The following is a 16,146-nucleotide window of genomic DNA, read 5'->3' as shown; positions in this document are numbered from 1 at the left end:
GGTGGAAGTACTTCCCTAATTTGTCTTTCAAAGCCTCACTGCCCTTTGAATGAAAATCAGTACACGTTGGCATCAAAGTGGATCAACTCTGGATCAACACCTCGGTTTGGTGCGAACTGCCCCATGTTATCCATGTAATCCTCTGTTAAGTGTATTCAGTCCATTCTTATTCGAACAGACATTTGTGTGCCGTGTTATAAAATCCAATGAGCCTTATTTATGAAGTGAAATAATCAAACGTTTATTGAAGAAGTCTTTATTTTAACTTTTAATTAAACAAAACACGATATTCATAAATAGATAGTAATAGTATTTATACAGGCAGACGTAAAAAGACATGTCAAGGAATGAAAAGTGCAAACAGATTTTTAACTCTTTTTTTAACAGACTTAATTGTGATCTAGACCGGTAACAGATCCATAGATCCTTTTTTCTTTTTTCTTTTTTTTCACTTGGGTCCACGGTATCTCCGTCTAAAGCCGTGCCCATCAGCCCCTTCCCTCCTGGCGCACACATGTTTGACGATAACCTGAGAGCAGTCATCACAGTTCACCGTGCAGCACCAGTGGAATTTGCAGTTGCAGCTGCTCACGACCTCCGTGCGTCTCTCTTCCACCCTCAGGCCGCATTCATGACACAACCTGCGGCAGCTGCGCCTCTCCCACTGGGTTAACCCCTCTCCGTGTTGCACGCACTCCCGGCCCTCGGTACCGTACAGCCCTAAGCTGGCGTTCTTCCTGCAGTAGTCCGGGGAGTCCTCCATGTAGATGAGCTCTGTCTGGGCGATGCTGCCGAACGCGTCCACAATGGCACCGCGGTTGTCCGCGCTGTTGCCAGCCCGCATGCGCTTTTTGTCGACGTCCAGTTTTTGGGCTTGACTGTGCTTGATCTTCAAATAGTTGCCGATTTCTCTGAAATCTGACAGCTGTGTCCAGCAGGTTTGGACACTACAGCTCTCAGACATGCCATGACATCTACAGATGCGCTTCATAGTTGCCCTCACAGCCTGATGGAAACCAGACAAAGTTCATTACTGCCAACGACTTAAAACTGTGTGACATGTCATATACATGCGTGTGGTGCGAACCGTACTTACCAGCCGCCCAGCCGCGTTGTTGTGCAGGTTGACCGCAGCCCTGGAGTCCTGACCCGTCTCCTGCGCATCCACGTACTGTTTGGAAATTCTCTCTCCGAAATCCACATTATCACTACAGCCACCCCACAACCAGCCACGACCGCCTGCACACAAGATATTACAAAAAATCAGATTACCAACTAAAGAAAGGCCATGTCATAACCCTAAATGCCAAAAGATCAAATATACGTTTAATGTTTTATATATACACGTTTAATTAAACGTATTTTTATTTATATATTTTTTTAAGAGGACCTCACCAATTTTTCCGTTCTTGGAGACATCACAGCCGCAGTTGTCCAGGTCTCCCAGACTACAGTTCCTGGTTAGAGTGTACATGACCCCGGCTGCACTGATTGCATGGACGAAAGAAGTTTCCCTGGTGGCTGTCAGTGAGAGGAAATGAGCAAATACGTTTAATATCTCATGTAGGGCAAAGGCATTTCTAACATTCACTACATACTACTACCTTCAAAATTCAAAGTGATCAGTGAATATTTAAAAAGAAATATGTGGAAAAGGCTGCAACTGTGCCTTAAAATTGCAGAGTTCACATGGGATTCTGTCCTGGTCTGACTGGACAGCATGACAATACAGTCATGTATGTTAATATAAGTATGTAGCTGGTGAGCCTCCATTCGTATTTAATAGTTGACCCATATACAATTTTTTAGCGTGTCCATTCCGGAGCATGATCCCCGTGCAACTCATTGTAGCAATGTCATATTCTTTACTCATTTTGCGCATAGATGTGTTTTTCCTTTGTCATTTGTGAACCTGAACTCAATGAAAGATTTGTATTTAAAAAGGCCAACGTACCGCGTCTTAGTCCTTTGAGCTGAGTTGCGCTGTCGGGACAGTTCCATCTATCCCACGCAAACTGGCGTTTACACTCCTCAACTCCACTCTGTGCACCAACCTGCACATTTCTTGCGTAGGTGAGATAGGCCTGCAGGAGAGGCAGTGTCATATTTTGGTGTATTTCACATTTTGAAACGAAACTTGTCGGGGCAATCCCAGCAATCAAGTATTTTCTATTTACCTTGGGTCCTGTCATTAGAAAGTTACTCGCCACCCTGAGAAGAAGATAAAGGATCAAGAATGAGGTCAATATGTCTTAAGTCTACTCATACCGAAAAGATACAGGTAAACAGTGTAGATCTTACCAAGCATGTCCTGGACACATTTTGTATAAAAGAGGCAGGAGCCAAAATAATGAATGCACCATTTTCATCTACACCGTGGTTCTCAAAGTAGAGATCTAGTTATTGTGCCCCGTGTGCTGCAACTTTCTCTTTTATTTGGATGAGGAACAAATGGATCTCTTGTTCTTTGTCCCCGGCGTCCGAGAAAGCTGATTGGTTGAGGGTTCAGGAAACGCCTATATGCACACTTCAAAGGGTGGCATCAGGCGACAGTTTATTTTCTTCCCTCAGGCTGTATGACACCAGGACACCAATATACAAATAACGTAATTTTGCTACTGACAAATCAGACTGAGTCGTGCATTTAGTAGAAAAAATATTTATTAGATAAAGTAAAAGTAAGTAATAATACATATAAATTCTTAGACTTTTTTTCAGACTTCACAGAAGACAAACTTAACAAATAAGACCAGTGTTCTCCTAAACGTAAATGAGTGAGCCTGCGTGGAGAGCTTGGTCCTTAAAAAAACAATTTGATTTATGTAAAGAATCAAATCCCTAAGATAAAGTGCATTAAAATGATTCAGGTGATGTAATAGTAGAAATTACAACAATAAAAATAGCATCTTTGTGATACGGAATTATGCTTATTGATGTCCATTATGATTCATTTCATGACAAGTGATGAGGATTCTGGCTCAGTCAGTGCCGGCGCGCACGGTGCCTCCGCTTCGTTTTATTATGTGGCTTTCTCCCGCCTTCCTTACGTGCACAGTAATATTTGGTAACGACCTGTGTGCATTTGTCACACTTAACTGTGCAGCACCAGTGAAATTTGCAGTTGCAGCTGCTGACTACCTCAATGCGCTTCTCCACCACTCTGAGGCCGCATTCATAGCACAGCCTGCGGCAGCTCTTTCTTTCCCACAGGGACATGTTCTTGTCACCCTTCAGACACTCCCGCCCCGCTGTGCCCTGAAATTCCAGGCTCTGGTTCTTGACACAGTAATCCGGGGAATCCTCCAGGTAAATGAGCTCCGTGCGAGCGATGCTCCGAAAAGTGTGCGCGATGGCTCCTCTGTTGTCTGCGCTGTTCCCAACCCTCGCAGGCTTCTTGTCCATCTCCAGTTTCTTTGCATGTTCGTACTTCATCTTCAGGTAGTTACCCACCTCTCTGAAGTCGGCCAGCTGCATCCAGCAGGTTTGGATGCTGCAGCTCCCAGACACTCCGTGACACTTACAGGCTCTCCTCATGGTTGCTTTGATTGCCTGCCAAGAGAGTGAGAATGTTAGTAGAAAATATAATCATTAAACTTGCTCCACTGTCTTCTTGGATTTGAACATATGCGTAAATGCCACTGACAAAAGGCATAACACATCGATTTTCCTTCCCGGACCTAGGTCATCAATAGATGTCTGAATTTGAGAGCATAGCCTATAAAAGGTGATTTTTAAAAATTTGAATAACTCCAGTCATAATGAAATAGTATCTTACCAGTCTGCCTGCCTCGTTGTTATGTAGGTTGACTGCTGCGCGCGAATCCTGCCCACCTTCGAGCGCGTCCACAAACTGTTTGGAGATCTTCTCTCCAAACGCCACATTGTCACTACAACCTCCCCAGATCCATCCTCTGCCACCTTCAGATTGAAAAAAAAAAAAAAAATACACACTGTTACTCAATTCGAAGAAATAAATCCCACTTTGAGATTTTTCACTTAGTCTAATTGTAAACAGACCATGCATAGGGTATTCGTACCTGTCTGTCCAATTCTGGAGTCGTCGCAGCCACAGTTGTCAAAGTCTCCCATACTGCAGTTCTTGGTGAGCGTGTACATCACTCCGGCAGCGCTTATGGCATGGACAAAAGACGTCTCCCTTGTGGCTACAATAAGTGACAAAGAAAGCAAACCACCGTGTTACACTTTGCAATTTAATTTGGCGCGATAAATGTACAGTTGCAGCTCTCAAATACTGTGCGTAAACCGTGCGTAAAACCATGGCTTGATACTAAAAGTTAATAATGTTGGGCACGTTGTGTGTTTTATAAACGTGCTTCTAAGTCACGTTTGTTTGCGTCCCTTATCCACGGCGGTGAGAGCGCATTGCATCTGCGCTGAAGGATTACTTTGAGCAAGAGTGCTTCACCAAACTTTGCCGGACTTGAGCTCACCACCACACCACCCACTGCATGTCATGCATTTGATCCAGATGATCCAGAAGATGGATACAAAGTTCTTACCACTACGAAGGCCGTTGTGTGTGGATAACAGCAGCGTGTTCTCTGGGCAGTTCCACCTTTCCCACGCAAACTGGTGTTTACACTCATGTATTCCACTCTGTGCGCCCATCTGCACACTGCTGGCATAGGTCAGAAAAGCCTTGGGAGGGAGACAAGGGCAATGTTAGTCTTTATTACATATACACAACAGGAAAATAAATTAATTCATTGCAAAATCAGCTAATATATTTGGTTGTGATACCTCAGAAGAGGTTTTACGCATAATATGTGCCCAGATAGATTTACCTTTGGTCCAGTCATGAGGAAATTATTCACCGTCCTGGAGAAAGAAAAGAAGGCAGCTGCGTTAAATCATTGTCACTATACCACCAGCAAACACACATGAGTTTTATTTTGTAAAATTAATTCCTCCAAAAGTTTGCGACATACCAAGCTGATGCAAACTGGACATCACAGCACATGGCCAAAACCATGGCTGAAAGCAGATTTAAAGGTCCCATAGCAGCTGTATTCCCAACCGAGGCCGTTAAGTTCTTATCCCAGATGTGAGTGCCACGACAGAGACAGGCAACTGAAGTAGTAGCCAGACCCCACGCTGATGATATTTATATGGTCTTGCCTCTTTGACAGATTTGTCCCGCAGGTAACGGTTCACTGTGAAAATGCGTCAACGACGACACTGATTGCCGAGTCCTGTAGACAAATAGGAGCCGTCGGTGCATAAGTGCACTTCAAAGACGTGACGCAGACAGTTTAACAGCTCCGCATTCATTCACCTGTCGTTCCCAGGCTTTAATCCCTCTGCACTGTTCCCAGCTGAAGCAAATCCAGCGAATGCATATGTGAACATTACAAGTGTGACAAAACTTTGTTAAATAAAACTAGAATAATCATTAAATTCCACGTTTATTAAGATAGAAGTAAAGTTGAGAATATTGAAATGTTCCCAGGAGACAAATAGGCGAACATTATTATGCGCAAAACACGGAGTACTTGACGCATATCCAGTAAGACTATTATATTAATATGGAAATATTATAGTGATTTATTGTTAAACGTGAAACAGAAACGTCACTTTAACAGAACAGCAGAACTTTTTGCTACAAAAGACATCAAATAGCCTTCCTATTCTTAAATTAAAGTCCTACATTGAGGATATACAGAACCGTCGTGAGGCTTAATGTGTAGTTGGAAACATTTTGGGAAATGACACCAACGTCCCAGTGGGAAAGACAGTGACAACAAAGCCATAAAGTCTTTCAGGAGCTGATGTATATAGTCATGTAAATAATGCCTCACACATCGTCGACATTGGCATCGTCGTGATAATAGGATAATAGATGTTTCCCCGGGAAACAACATGGTGTGAAAACAGTCTGGAATTTATAGGAGTATAAACAAATATGATCTTTAATGTATGTTAAATTGTGAGGGTGGGTATTGTACAGGCACTTATCTTGTTCCATGTATGTTTTTCACCGGTAGACTTTTTGCCAAGCCTAAATATAGATTAAATTTATATTGATCATTCATTATAGGAATCTGGGATGATCTTGGTCGCCTCACGTTAATTCTGCTGATTATCTTCCTTGATTTAGCCTCCATAATCTCTGCGATCAACAGTCATCATGCCAGTTTCTGTCTTTATATGCTTCTGCTGTGATTTGATGTGAGAGAAGTTACCGAGTTAGTGATTAACATTACAGTTTTTTTTCAAATCAAATCGCTTACATTTGTCAATCCCCTTTAAGCTACTCAAAATCCCTTAAAACAACAATTCACTCAGCGCGGCGCACAATAGACGGACGGCTGGGCGAGGTCCTCCGCTCAACAGCGGAGAGGTGAAGGTGAGGATAATCCCTACTAATTAGATATCGCCCACTTTCATTCTGCAGTATGACTGAAACCTAGAGCCCCTCAACACCTGGCAGGGAATGATGCAGAGTGATTAAAAATCAATCTGAGAGGTTTCATAATTCGTCCTTGACCGAAGGCTCCTTTAGGGAATTTAATGAGTTAATAACCCGCAAACAATAGCAGTCTATCAGAATGGGCGTGTTTCAGCACGGGTGCTAGATGTCTCATAAACATCGAAACTACATCACGTGGGTTGCTGAGTGTCACTTAAAGAAATTAATCATAAATTTGTTCATTATGAAAATTCGAACTAAACGCATTCATGATAATTTCAGTGCATCTTATTTACTATGTTTTTTGTTTCTTTTTTTAATGCAAGTTCGGATTATGTGTATTCCAGCTCATCCTCACAGTTCACAGGAAAGGAAACGGCGGGGTCAGGACCTTAATGCTTAGAATTAAGTGTTAAGTTAAGTGCTTAAAATAACATGAAGTGAAAATGCGCATTAATTAAACGGTTCTAACAGACATTTCAGACACATTATGTCGACCAGGGAGCCCTGACAGTTGATTTAGGGCAGTGTAAGGTGAGAGAAATCGAGCAGTAAAGGCTCAGGAGGTGACGGGCTTGACAGGCCGAGCAAAGGTGGCAGGACTGGTGACGCCAGCCAGAGACATCAGTCAGGCGGCGATGTTGGGCAGTAAATGGCCATTGTGGTAGACTGCTATGTTAGAATTAAAGAATAACCTGTAATAAGTACATGATAGGCCTTTAAGAAGCTATCTCATCAGCAATGCAGTTAAAAAATCTGAAAAGTAAGACTACTGAAATAGTCTGATAAATTACAACTCCAGTCCTTATTTCAGCATTGTGTCTTAAACGTTATTCTTAATTGTATGTAATGATAGTATTTTCTTTTTCCAAAATGCCCCTCTGTTCAACATCTGTTTTTATTTCATAGTGCTATATGTGCAGTGTTGCTTTCAATATTTTGTCACTTGTTATGACAGTGCTGTTGTTGCCAAGCCCCCTCCCCTTTCATCCAATCACATTCCTCCAGCCACTAGCACACTCAGCTTCAGCAACAAGAGAGAAATCCACAACACTATCTTAGTATCCTACTTCAGAAAATAGTGTGTCTTGAAATTACAACAGAGATGTTGCAGTTAATATTTACTGAATAATACTGCAACTAATGACGAGTTTCATTACCCATTAATCTGCCAATTATTTTCTACATTATTTTTTCAACAGTTATGCCTTCGGTCAATGAAATATCAAAGGATAGTGAAAATTACCCATCACAATTTCCCAGCCAAAGATGAGGTCTTGAAATGGCCTCTCTTGTCCAACTGAAACTCGAAAGCCAAAGAAGGATATTAAAAAAATTGAAAATACTCACATCTGAGAAGTGTGAATCATTGAAACATTTACCATTATTATAAGTATTTATTGCTTAAAAAATGATGTAGTCATTTAAAGGGTTTTAAGAATGAACAGAACAGTACATTTGCTGTCCAACTGATCATTTTAGCTCTAAGTAAAACACTCACAAGCCAAACATTGATTGATTGAGACATTGGTAGGCTAGCCACCTTATTGAGCCAATTAAAAAGAGGGGATGAAACAATTTCTCACATTAAAGAGTTGAGTTTTAACAACTGATTCAATTATTTCACAGTTTTGTTGTTCATATTTAACATGTTTGTTTAGGAAACTTGTGTAATTACTGTAAGTGTATGTGCATTTTTAATGTACCATTATTCCATGGTCGTGCATGACCAGTCCATGCCTCATGAGTTTACGTATAAGAGTCTGAAATTAGTGCATTGACATAAAGGAGACAGCAGCGTGCATAGGTCTGACTGGTTCCACGTCTTCATATTTATTTCATAAAGAAAAGTAAAAAGTTTATTAAGAAAACATCCCACATGATTAGACTCCGATTACTCCCATGTCTGTAGACAACCCCCCACCTCCCCCTAGCCTGGGTGCCTGCCTATTTCTCTGTGCTACATCACTACACCACTCCCCAGTTTGGCAATATAGGAGACATGTTAGCAATAGGCTAACAGTGCAAGACAGGCACCCAGGCATAAGTTTTTCCACCCGAGTGGTAAGAGAGCCCCCATGTGAGGATGCCATATACCCTTATGGCACCCCAGGGAGCTCAAGAGCACCCTTATCTGAAGACAAAGTAAGAGATTGAAATACTGTGATAATCAAAAGAAAGTGCTTTTTGCTGTGGCATCTCAGCTTCTTTTCTTCATGTGCTCAGAAGTCAAGGTGTGGCATCGCCTTTCCTCTCTTGCTCAATGGCTATGGGAGAAAAGAAGGAGATAGTTTAGGTCAGCAAGCTTGTGTTTAGTGAATATATGAGACACATGCTGTATATCAATGTTGTGCTGATGTTGCGGCAGTTTGTTTTTTGCTGATCTGCTTGCTGAACATGTCGTCTTTTGGCAGCACTGGAAGTGATGAGTAGTGACTGACAAGAAAATTGTTGCGGGGGGGATCAAGACATCAGCACTGTCATGCCACGAAGGATACCTACTCTCTTTGGTGGGCAGAGGGTTTTTTTCTTTTGTCTCTGTCTTCTTCAGCTTTGTCTTGTCGAAACGGGCAATCTCAGTCATGTCAGGCTTGTCAGACATTTTGGCTGTGAAAGATGAGAAAAAACACCTGAGCACACAGGTTTGACCTTTCCTGTCAGCCATTATATTGATACTGCAACATAACATAATAGATTTTGCACGTATATTGTATAAAATAGATTCTATATGAGCAATGTTCGACGAGTCCTCACAAAAGCAGTGCAAAATCTTAATGGCTTTGTCTGACAGTTGAAAAAACGGACAGCAAATAAAGGGAGTGGCTTTGACATGTGCTGCTCAGACACGTCCACATGCATGCCTGTGAGTGGTGGCTGCCTCCTACACATGCTCTGTCTCGATATTCTCTCCAAAATGCCTATGTAGCTAGCATGTGCCTATTTATACTCAGCTGTCTGTTCTTTCCTTTGTCTCTTCTTTTCCCTCTCCGAGGCTGAGGTCTTTGTTCTCTCCCTCCACATCCTCTCTCTCTGTCTCTCTCTCTCTCTGCATCCACCCCTGCAGCCTCGTGGATCTAGGCTCCACAGGCTCCACTGCAGTCATATTCCTCACCTAGCCTCAGGTCTGACTAATCTGTTTTGCAGTCTGGCCCAGTCATGCCTGTTTGAACCACTGGTCTGTCAGAGAATGCTGTGGAAATGTGACAGGCAACTAGCCTGCAGCCAGTCATTTGCAATCCAAGCTACTGTAAAATTACTCTCAGTGGTCCGAATTTGAATGGGGCCTAATAGAAACGGTTTGAAATAGACATAGACATGCTGGGCACATGGCCAGAAATTTTAATATTCCCATTTCTTGAAATGAGGCACGTTGAATCATTTCCGAATCATTTACCCTCAGCTGCGAATGGTGTCTATATCCAATCCTGCCAACACTTGATATTAACAGCAGCAGTCATAATCTCACCTTTTTCAATTATTCAGTAAACCTAATTATTCAAACATATGCTCTATTGTTCCCTTCTCATCACCACCATCATCATCCTCAACATCCCTCTTTCACATCATTTCACAGCTGCCTTCAGCAGTCAGCTTCTCCTCATCCAGCCACACCCCAGTCCTTTGTTTGACTCTAGTAAAACACAAGCAGAAAAAGACACACCAGCACAGACATAAGGAACACAGTGAAGTAGAGATGATCCGTTCTTACCGGTGTTCCACACAGCAGTGGGCTAAAATCCACCAGCAGCGAGAGTAGAGAGGGATAGAGACACAGAGACGGAGAAGGGAGAGCGATGCGGAAGCTGAGCGAATCTGCCGGTCTGTGCACCCCTGCCTGCATCCAGGGTGTGGGTATAAGAGGGAGGGAGGGGGAGAGAGAGAGAAAGAGACAGTGGAGAGAGAATGACTGTGAGCTTGGTCAGCCTTCCTCTCTGTCATCAATATTAATGTTCTCGAGGGAAAAGACTAGAGGAAACCAACCACTGATAGGAAACAGCTGTGCTGTTAATCTCATCTGAGATTGATTATGATAAATTATTTAGGCAATATACTGTTGTTACAGGCTGTATTATGCAGCGTTTTGAGAGTAGGTCAGGCACACACTGCATGAGATTGTGGAAAGAGGATTTTTTCTACTCCCATAGCTAATGTTAATGGTCTGGATAAGAATTTACATGTACTGCCACCACTTCTTTACCTCTAATTTTTCTATGCATGCAGGGAATGTGTCAAAGTTATGAGTATTTAAAAGCTGCACTCAATCATGTAATGACATGTTTATTTTTATACTGCAGGGACATATTTTCATTTACTTATTTTGGATGTAATGTATATTTTTAGAGGGGCAAGTATATGACATGGAGCAGTGCCACATACCACAGTAGTTATAGCCTATGCTGGTTATCAATGCGCGTCCTTAGATGGGCCTTTCATACAATAGACAAAGCTTGACAAGAAAATATATACAAAACAGGCCAAAATACAATGATGAAATAAAACCACCATCAAACTCAAAGTGTCTAATCATAGTCTATGGGAATTTATACGTACTGTGACTGTTCTTCTATAGTACCTCTATAATAGTTATTACTTGCTGAAATTGTGTCAAAGTCAGGGGTAGTTATAGAAATAAAGTATGACAGTTCATAACCATTCTTGCACTTAGTCAAAGTACTGTAGAAAAACCCTCTTTTTATTTTTATGTTATTTTTACAGGGACAAATATACATCATGGGCCAGTGCCACATACCACAGCATTTATAGCCTAAGCTTGTTTGCAGTGACCATCCTTACAAGGGCCTTTATACAAATACACAAATCTCGACATGAAAATGCAAAGCAAAACTGTTCAGTAAAATTATTACATACTGTATGTCAGTGGCAAACACAACAAATTCATTCGTGATGACATGACTGATCCCAAACAACTAGAGTTGTTTCAGTTCATCCTTTAATTCATTTTTGAAAGTAACTCAAATGGAATATTTGCTGTTTTTCTTAGTAGATAGTAAACTGTCCATCTTTGAATTTTGAACTGTTCAGACAACACAAGGACTTTGAAGATGTCACCTGGGAAATGGGCATTTTTTTCACTATTCTCTGAAATTTTATAGACTAATTCATGACTCAAGAAAATAATCAGCAGGTTTAAATGATAATAAAAATAATCCCTAGTTGTAACCCTACACGGTAGATTTCTTATGTGCACTGCAGATAACTTTTTCTCACTACCAAATTACATTACACTAGCATCTCACTTTCCATAATTTTAAGCTGGTTATGGTGTGCATCAGAGCTGGTATTGACATACCTGTATGTGTGGTTTTAACATTATTTGTCACATCCTTTATTATGAGACTGATCAAGCAGCTCTTGATTACATCAGGGTCCAATAAAGCCATGATGTGTCAAGCTCACAACCCTTTGCTGACATCATGAAACCTGCTGGTCTTTCCTCTTTTATCTTCCAAGAGGTACAGTTACAGCCTGCTGTGGACAGCCTCAGAATAGTATGGTGACCATGAGTCAACATGACATCAGCCCTTGAAATGATACAGTGAGCCAAGCAAGTGGCTGCATGGTAGTTTCTGGTAAGCCCTGTGTTAATGTGTGACATCATATTACCTTATGACTTTGGGTTTTATTGGCTTACAGTGAGGTCATCAATACCCCCGATTGCTCTGTACGTAGATGGCAGTACCACCTGCTGGCTGAAGTGTGGAACACATTTAAACAAAATGAATGATAACATGCAGCCATGTTACACTTTCCCATGACATGAACACAACACCCAGTAATCCAGACTAACCTATCTGATGACACTGTGGAGCTAATTATATAACAGTGCTCTTCAAATCACTTACTCATTCAGCCTTTGACATGAATGTTTGTATTGAGCTGTTTGTTTCTTTGTAATAGTGTGTGTGTGTGTGTGTGTGTGTGTGTGGTGGGTCGGGGTGCTGGAGGATCTTTGACCTTCTCTAAATTTGCCCAAGCCCTCCTATTAACCTTTCTGTTTGAAATGTTATCATATTTGAAGCTTGGAGACAAGGTGCATGCTGACAAAGGTCAGATGTAGCAGCCAAATGACCTGTCAGAGCAGTCAGACAGACCACTGGTGCTGGTGGATGGTATTAGAGTTGTAAACCTTTTCTGGGATCAAGACTGTCTCTGTGTTGTGTGTCAACGTTTAGATGAATGATGGTGTCAGCGTTGAACACACTTTGAGGTTGTGTATAGTAGGAGTCAGAAGATGGCAGCACCGTGTAGTTTAAGATGTTTCTGAACATGGACATGGAACATGGATATTATAGATATTACATTTTAATCTACTTTTTTTAAACAATATTCAAAATATATAGTCTATAAGTCTAGCACACAGTAAATAATTATGCTCACATATGGTGTAAACACAGGATGGCAGCACAGGACTATTTAAGTGTTTTTTCAGGCACTGAGTTGCACTCAGATTAACTGCCAATGAGGGGCCACCAGGGCGCACTCTTCCCTCAGCACATCCAGCATAACAGCTTGTAACAGTTTGAATCCAAATGTTACCAATGTGATTAAAAAAGTCTTCACACAGTTTCTTCCATATTTGTGTTAATAGTGAGCATTAGTTTCAGGCCGGTTAGCTTGGTGCTTTAGCATGACACTAAAAGACAACAGGAGATGATTCAAATGAATGGAAGAGGACGTTCCAGAAACTATTGGCAATTCATCAGTGAAGCTTCATGTAAAGCAACATTCAGTCTCATGAAGCTGCATGATTTGTTGGAATGTTGTGTTGTTAATAGCAGACCTTTTATTTTGTGCTTATTTGTTGTGTTGGTTAGGTTTAAGTGTAGGTGAGGATGGACCTCATTCTTTATGTAAAAAAGTGACTAGATAAGTTAACATCAAATTTGGCTGCAGTCTGTTTCATCTGTATTTACTGTACAGAGCCAGTTTGGCATAGATACTGGTTACCTAGGTTTATTAATTAATTATTATTTTTATTTATTTATTTATTTTTTAATATGGTCCATTTTATGTTACACTATTTTTCCCCTCATGTTCTTAGCCGTGCTAGCAGCGTGGCAGTATGGATGACAGTGTTGTTCTCTCTGATCCACTACTTTGGCCTAAATTGAAAAATCTCAATAACAACTGTCATAAAATCTTGTACCAGTATTTATGGTGCCCAGAGGATAAATCCTAATGACTTTGGTAAACCCCTGGCTGCTCCTCTAGTGCCACCGCAAGGTTCACACTGGTTTTTTCCTTTGTGAAATGTCCAAACAACAATTGGCCCCCTTAGGATGAAGTGTCGTAATTTTGGTGATTCTCTAACTTTCCCTCTAACACCACCATGCAATCAAAATTTGGTTGACTTTGATGTTAAGAGCAATTGTCAGCATGCTAACATGCTAAATTATGATGCTGAACTTGGTAAACATGATACCTGCTAAGTGTCATCATGTTAGTGTTGTCATTGTGGGTATATTCACATGCTGACAGTAGCATTTAGCTTAGCACCTCTGTAAGTACAGCCTCACAGACAATCTAACATGGCTGTAAACTCTTGCTTCTTGTCTTGTTTCATTACAATTAACAAACCACTCTCACCTTTCTACTATTTTTCAGCCTTTTTTCTTATGGTCTGGTTCATGTGTTATCCAGCCACAGCTGTTTTCCAGGTAAAGCAATGGCTGCAATCTACAACACATCAAATGTAAACGTGAATAGACACAGACACTTGCACACATACAGATGCACATTGGCACACAGGTTAAGTTATTTTTCATCATTCAGGGTGGTGGGAGATTATTTTAAGTGTTGTCACTGAATGAAGTGTAATTACCAACCAAATTAAATCCTGCCAGGCACTTTTATTATCTTTAAACCAACAGAATGAAGGAACTCAGATATGCAAAGACTAAAATAATCTTTTTACTTTGTCAGTCATTGTAAGAGTTCTGTGTTATCTCTCAAACAAATCTGATCACTCTGCATTCAAAGGGGAATTAGGTGTTTAAACAAAATGGAGCTATTGCATAGACACACCAGACTGGAGTCGGTTTCTGAAGACTTGTGGGATGTGTAGGATGGATTAGGACAGTGCATGATCAGTAAGACCAGATAAACGCACTGTCTCAGCTCATGATCTCCACGACTAATGATGCAGTATTTGATCGGTGCCCTGTGTTCCATCACCTGGCCAATGAGGTGAGGGTATCTTGGCGTAGAGAAGTTATCTCACCTAACCAGCTGGAGGACAGTGACAGAGATGAAAAGAGAAGAAGGAACATAGCGGAAAGGGGCTGAGGAGATGGAGACAGAGATGAGGGATGAGTAACCAAGAGAGAGGAAGAGGTAGATGGAAGATTGGAGCGCTGCTATAAACACAGAACAAATTTGTAATGCACCTTATCAAGTGTCAGGGAGTAATGGCCATCTTTGAATTTGATGTCCATCATAGTTGGTGTGTGTTCATGGTGTTGTTGGTGTTGTTTGTGTGTGTGTGTATAACATAATTCTTCTTGAAACAGCTATACTTTTAGGTTGAGCTTAAGCTTTGTTTGCAAAGCTTAACAGATCAAAGTAAATATCCTCCATGCATCTTCTCTCTTTGAGCATCCCTCCCTCATCTCCTCTTGTGATTCCTCTACTTTCTCTCAGGGACAAATGCAATACATTAAGCACGCACACAACTGAAGGCTTGGCTGGATTAAGGAAATGATAAATCCTTTAAATCCATGCATTGGTAATAAAATGAACAAATGAGTGACAACAAAAACAAATTTACTCATTTCTTAAAACTAAAAGCAGGAAGGATTTTGAAATGATCTCTTGCCTTAAGGAATACAAAATTGAGTGTGTTGGAAAGTTGTTCATTGCTTGCAATTAAGAAATCAATTAGTTACTAAATGTTGTTGCAGTAACACAGCTTTATATCCCCTGTATGGATTTCTTACCTGCTGTGTGTATGGGCATTAATAATGGTTAGAGATGCACACTTGTAAATCAAGACTATTAGTTTTTACTTACAGCTTCAGAGTTTGTGTAGCCTTTATTGTCTCCCGTGGGAGAAATTTGTCTTGGGCATCAGGAAAATGTAGTGATCTAGTGTGCATCAAACTATAGTATGACACCCAGATCCACATATACACCAATAATGTAGCTTGATGCCCTAGACCAAAATATTGCGCAGATGCCCGACATCAAAATATTGCACATATACTCTACACCAAGATATAGCACATTCACCCCAATAAAAGCTGTAACGCAACAGTTCATACTCTTTGCGAAGGATGTGGTTTGGGTCTAAGCTAAAGCACTGCCTCCTCACTCAAATATCTCCTGGAGAGAGGATGGATCAGCATGCCAATTGTTTTTCCTGCTCTTCTGATCAGGTTTTGGAATTGTGATATGATTTTAAAGAACAGGACCAGTATTCCTAAAGATTCTAAGAATCCTCTCAGAGAGCTCCTATCTTAACCTAAAAATTCCTAGCAAGGAGTCTTAGCTTAGGAGTGATTCCAGAACACTCTCAGAGAACTCTGAGCAATGAGTGGACAGAAACTCCTATATCAGTGAGGAATTTTTTGGAAAAAGCCCCAAAAATATACTTAAAAAAAAGCTGGATAAAAAATGTGCTTTTGGTGATAATGGGCAAAGGATGGAACTGGATAAAGTTAATCATAGAATCTAATCTTATGAAGACTGCAATTGTA

General features: G+C 40.9%; 3 protein-coding genes across 3 annotated transcripts; all 3 read right to left on the bottom strand.

The window, feature by feature from the left end:
* Nucleotides 1-448: 448 nt before the first annotated feature.
* LOC121611750 (protein Wnt-8-like) lies at nt 449-2,369 on the bottom strand. Its single transcript, XM_041944432.1, has 6 exons — nt 2,302-2,369; nt 2,178-2,211; nt 1,955-2,084; nt 1,396-1,521; nt 1,097-1,239; nt 449-1,006 (listed from the first exon to the last, which is right to left on the bottom strand). The coding sequence occupies exons 1-6, from the start codon at nt 2,367-2,369 to the stop codon at nt 449-451; spliced, it is 1,059 nt and encodes a 352-aa protein (XP_041800366.1).
* A 613-nt stretch (nt 2,370-2,982) lies between these two features.
* LOC121611699 (protein Wnt-8a-like) lies at nt 2,983-5,020 on the bottom strand. Its single transcript, XM_041944364.1, has 6 exons — nt 4,950-5,020; nt 4,806-4,839; nt 4,521-4,659; nt 4,038-4,163; nt 3,776-3,918; nt 2,983-3,549 (listed from the first exon to the last, which is right to left on the bottom strand). Exons 1-6 carry the CDS (start codon nt 5,018-5,020, stop codon nt 2,983-2,985), a joined length of 1,080 nt encoding a protein of 359 aa, XP_041800298.1.
* A 3,395-nt stretch (nt 5,021-8,415) lies between these two features.
* Nucleotides 8,416-10,253, bottom strand: tmsb2 (thymosin beta 2). Its single transcript, XM_041944400.1, has 3 exons — nt 10,140-10,253; nt 8,933-9,037; nt 8,416-8,697 (listed from the first exon to the last, which is right to left on the bottom strand). Exons 2-3 carry the CDS (start codon nt 9,030-9,032, stop codon nt 8,660-8,662), a joined length of 138 nt encoding a protein of 45 aa, XP_041800334.1. The 5' UTR covers nt 9,033-9,037; nt 10,140-10,253; the 3' UTR covers nt 8,416-8,659.
* Between the last annotated feature and the right edge of the window lie 5,893 nt (nt 10,254-16,146).

The sequence above is a fragment of the Chelmon rostratus genome, chromosome 9, assembly GCF_017976325.1.
Source record: "Chelmon rostratus isolate fCheRos1 chromosome 9, fCheRos1.pri, whole genome shotgun sequence".
Classification (NCBI taxonomy): domain Eukaryota; kingdom Metazoa; phylum Chordata; class Actinopteri; order Chaetodontiformes; family Chaetodontidae; genus Chelmon; species Chelmon rostratus.
This window is presented reverse-complemented; position numbering and strand designations above follow the sequence as displayed.

Excerpts from the sequence above, each read along its gene's own strand:
- LOC121611699 (XM_041944364.1), bottom strand. The coding sequence starts at position 5,020 with ATGGGACCTTTAAATCTGCTTTCAGCCATGGTTTTGGCCATGTGCTGT. Across the intron at positions 4,840-4,949 it reads GTCCAGTTTGCATCAGCTTG|GACGGTGAATAATTTCCTCA; the intron begins GTATGTCGCAAA and ends TTCTTTCTCCAG. Across the intron at positions 3,919-4,037 it reads CTCCAGAATTGGACAGACAG|GTGGCAGAGGATGGATCTGG; the intron begins GTACGAATACCC and ends TTCAATCTGAAG.
- LOC121611750 (XM_041944432.1), bottom strand. The coding sequence starts at position 2,369 with ATGAAAATGGTGCATTCATTATTTTGGCTCCTGCCTCTTTTATACAAA. Across the intron at positions 2,212-2,301 it reads ATGTGTCCAGGACATGCTTG|GGTGGCGAGTAACTTTCTAA; the intron begins GTAAGATCTACA and ends TCTTCTTCTCAG. Across the intron at positions 1,522-1,954 it reads GCTCAAAGGACTAAGACGCG|CCACCAGGGAAACTTCTTTC; the intron begins GTACGTTGGCCT and ends TCTCACTGACAG.
- tmsb2 (XM_041944400.1), bottom strand. The coding sequence starts at position 9,032 with ATGTCTGACAAGCCTGACATGACTGAGATTGCCCGTTTCGACAAGACA. Across the intron at positions 8,698-8,932 it reads CCCTCTGCCCACCAAAGAGA|CCATTGAGCAAGAGAGGAAA; the intron begins GTAGGTATCCTT and ends TTTCTCCCATAG.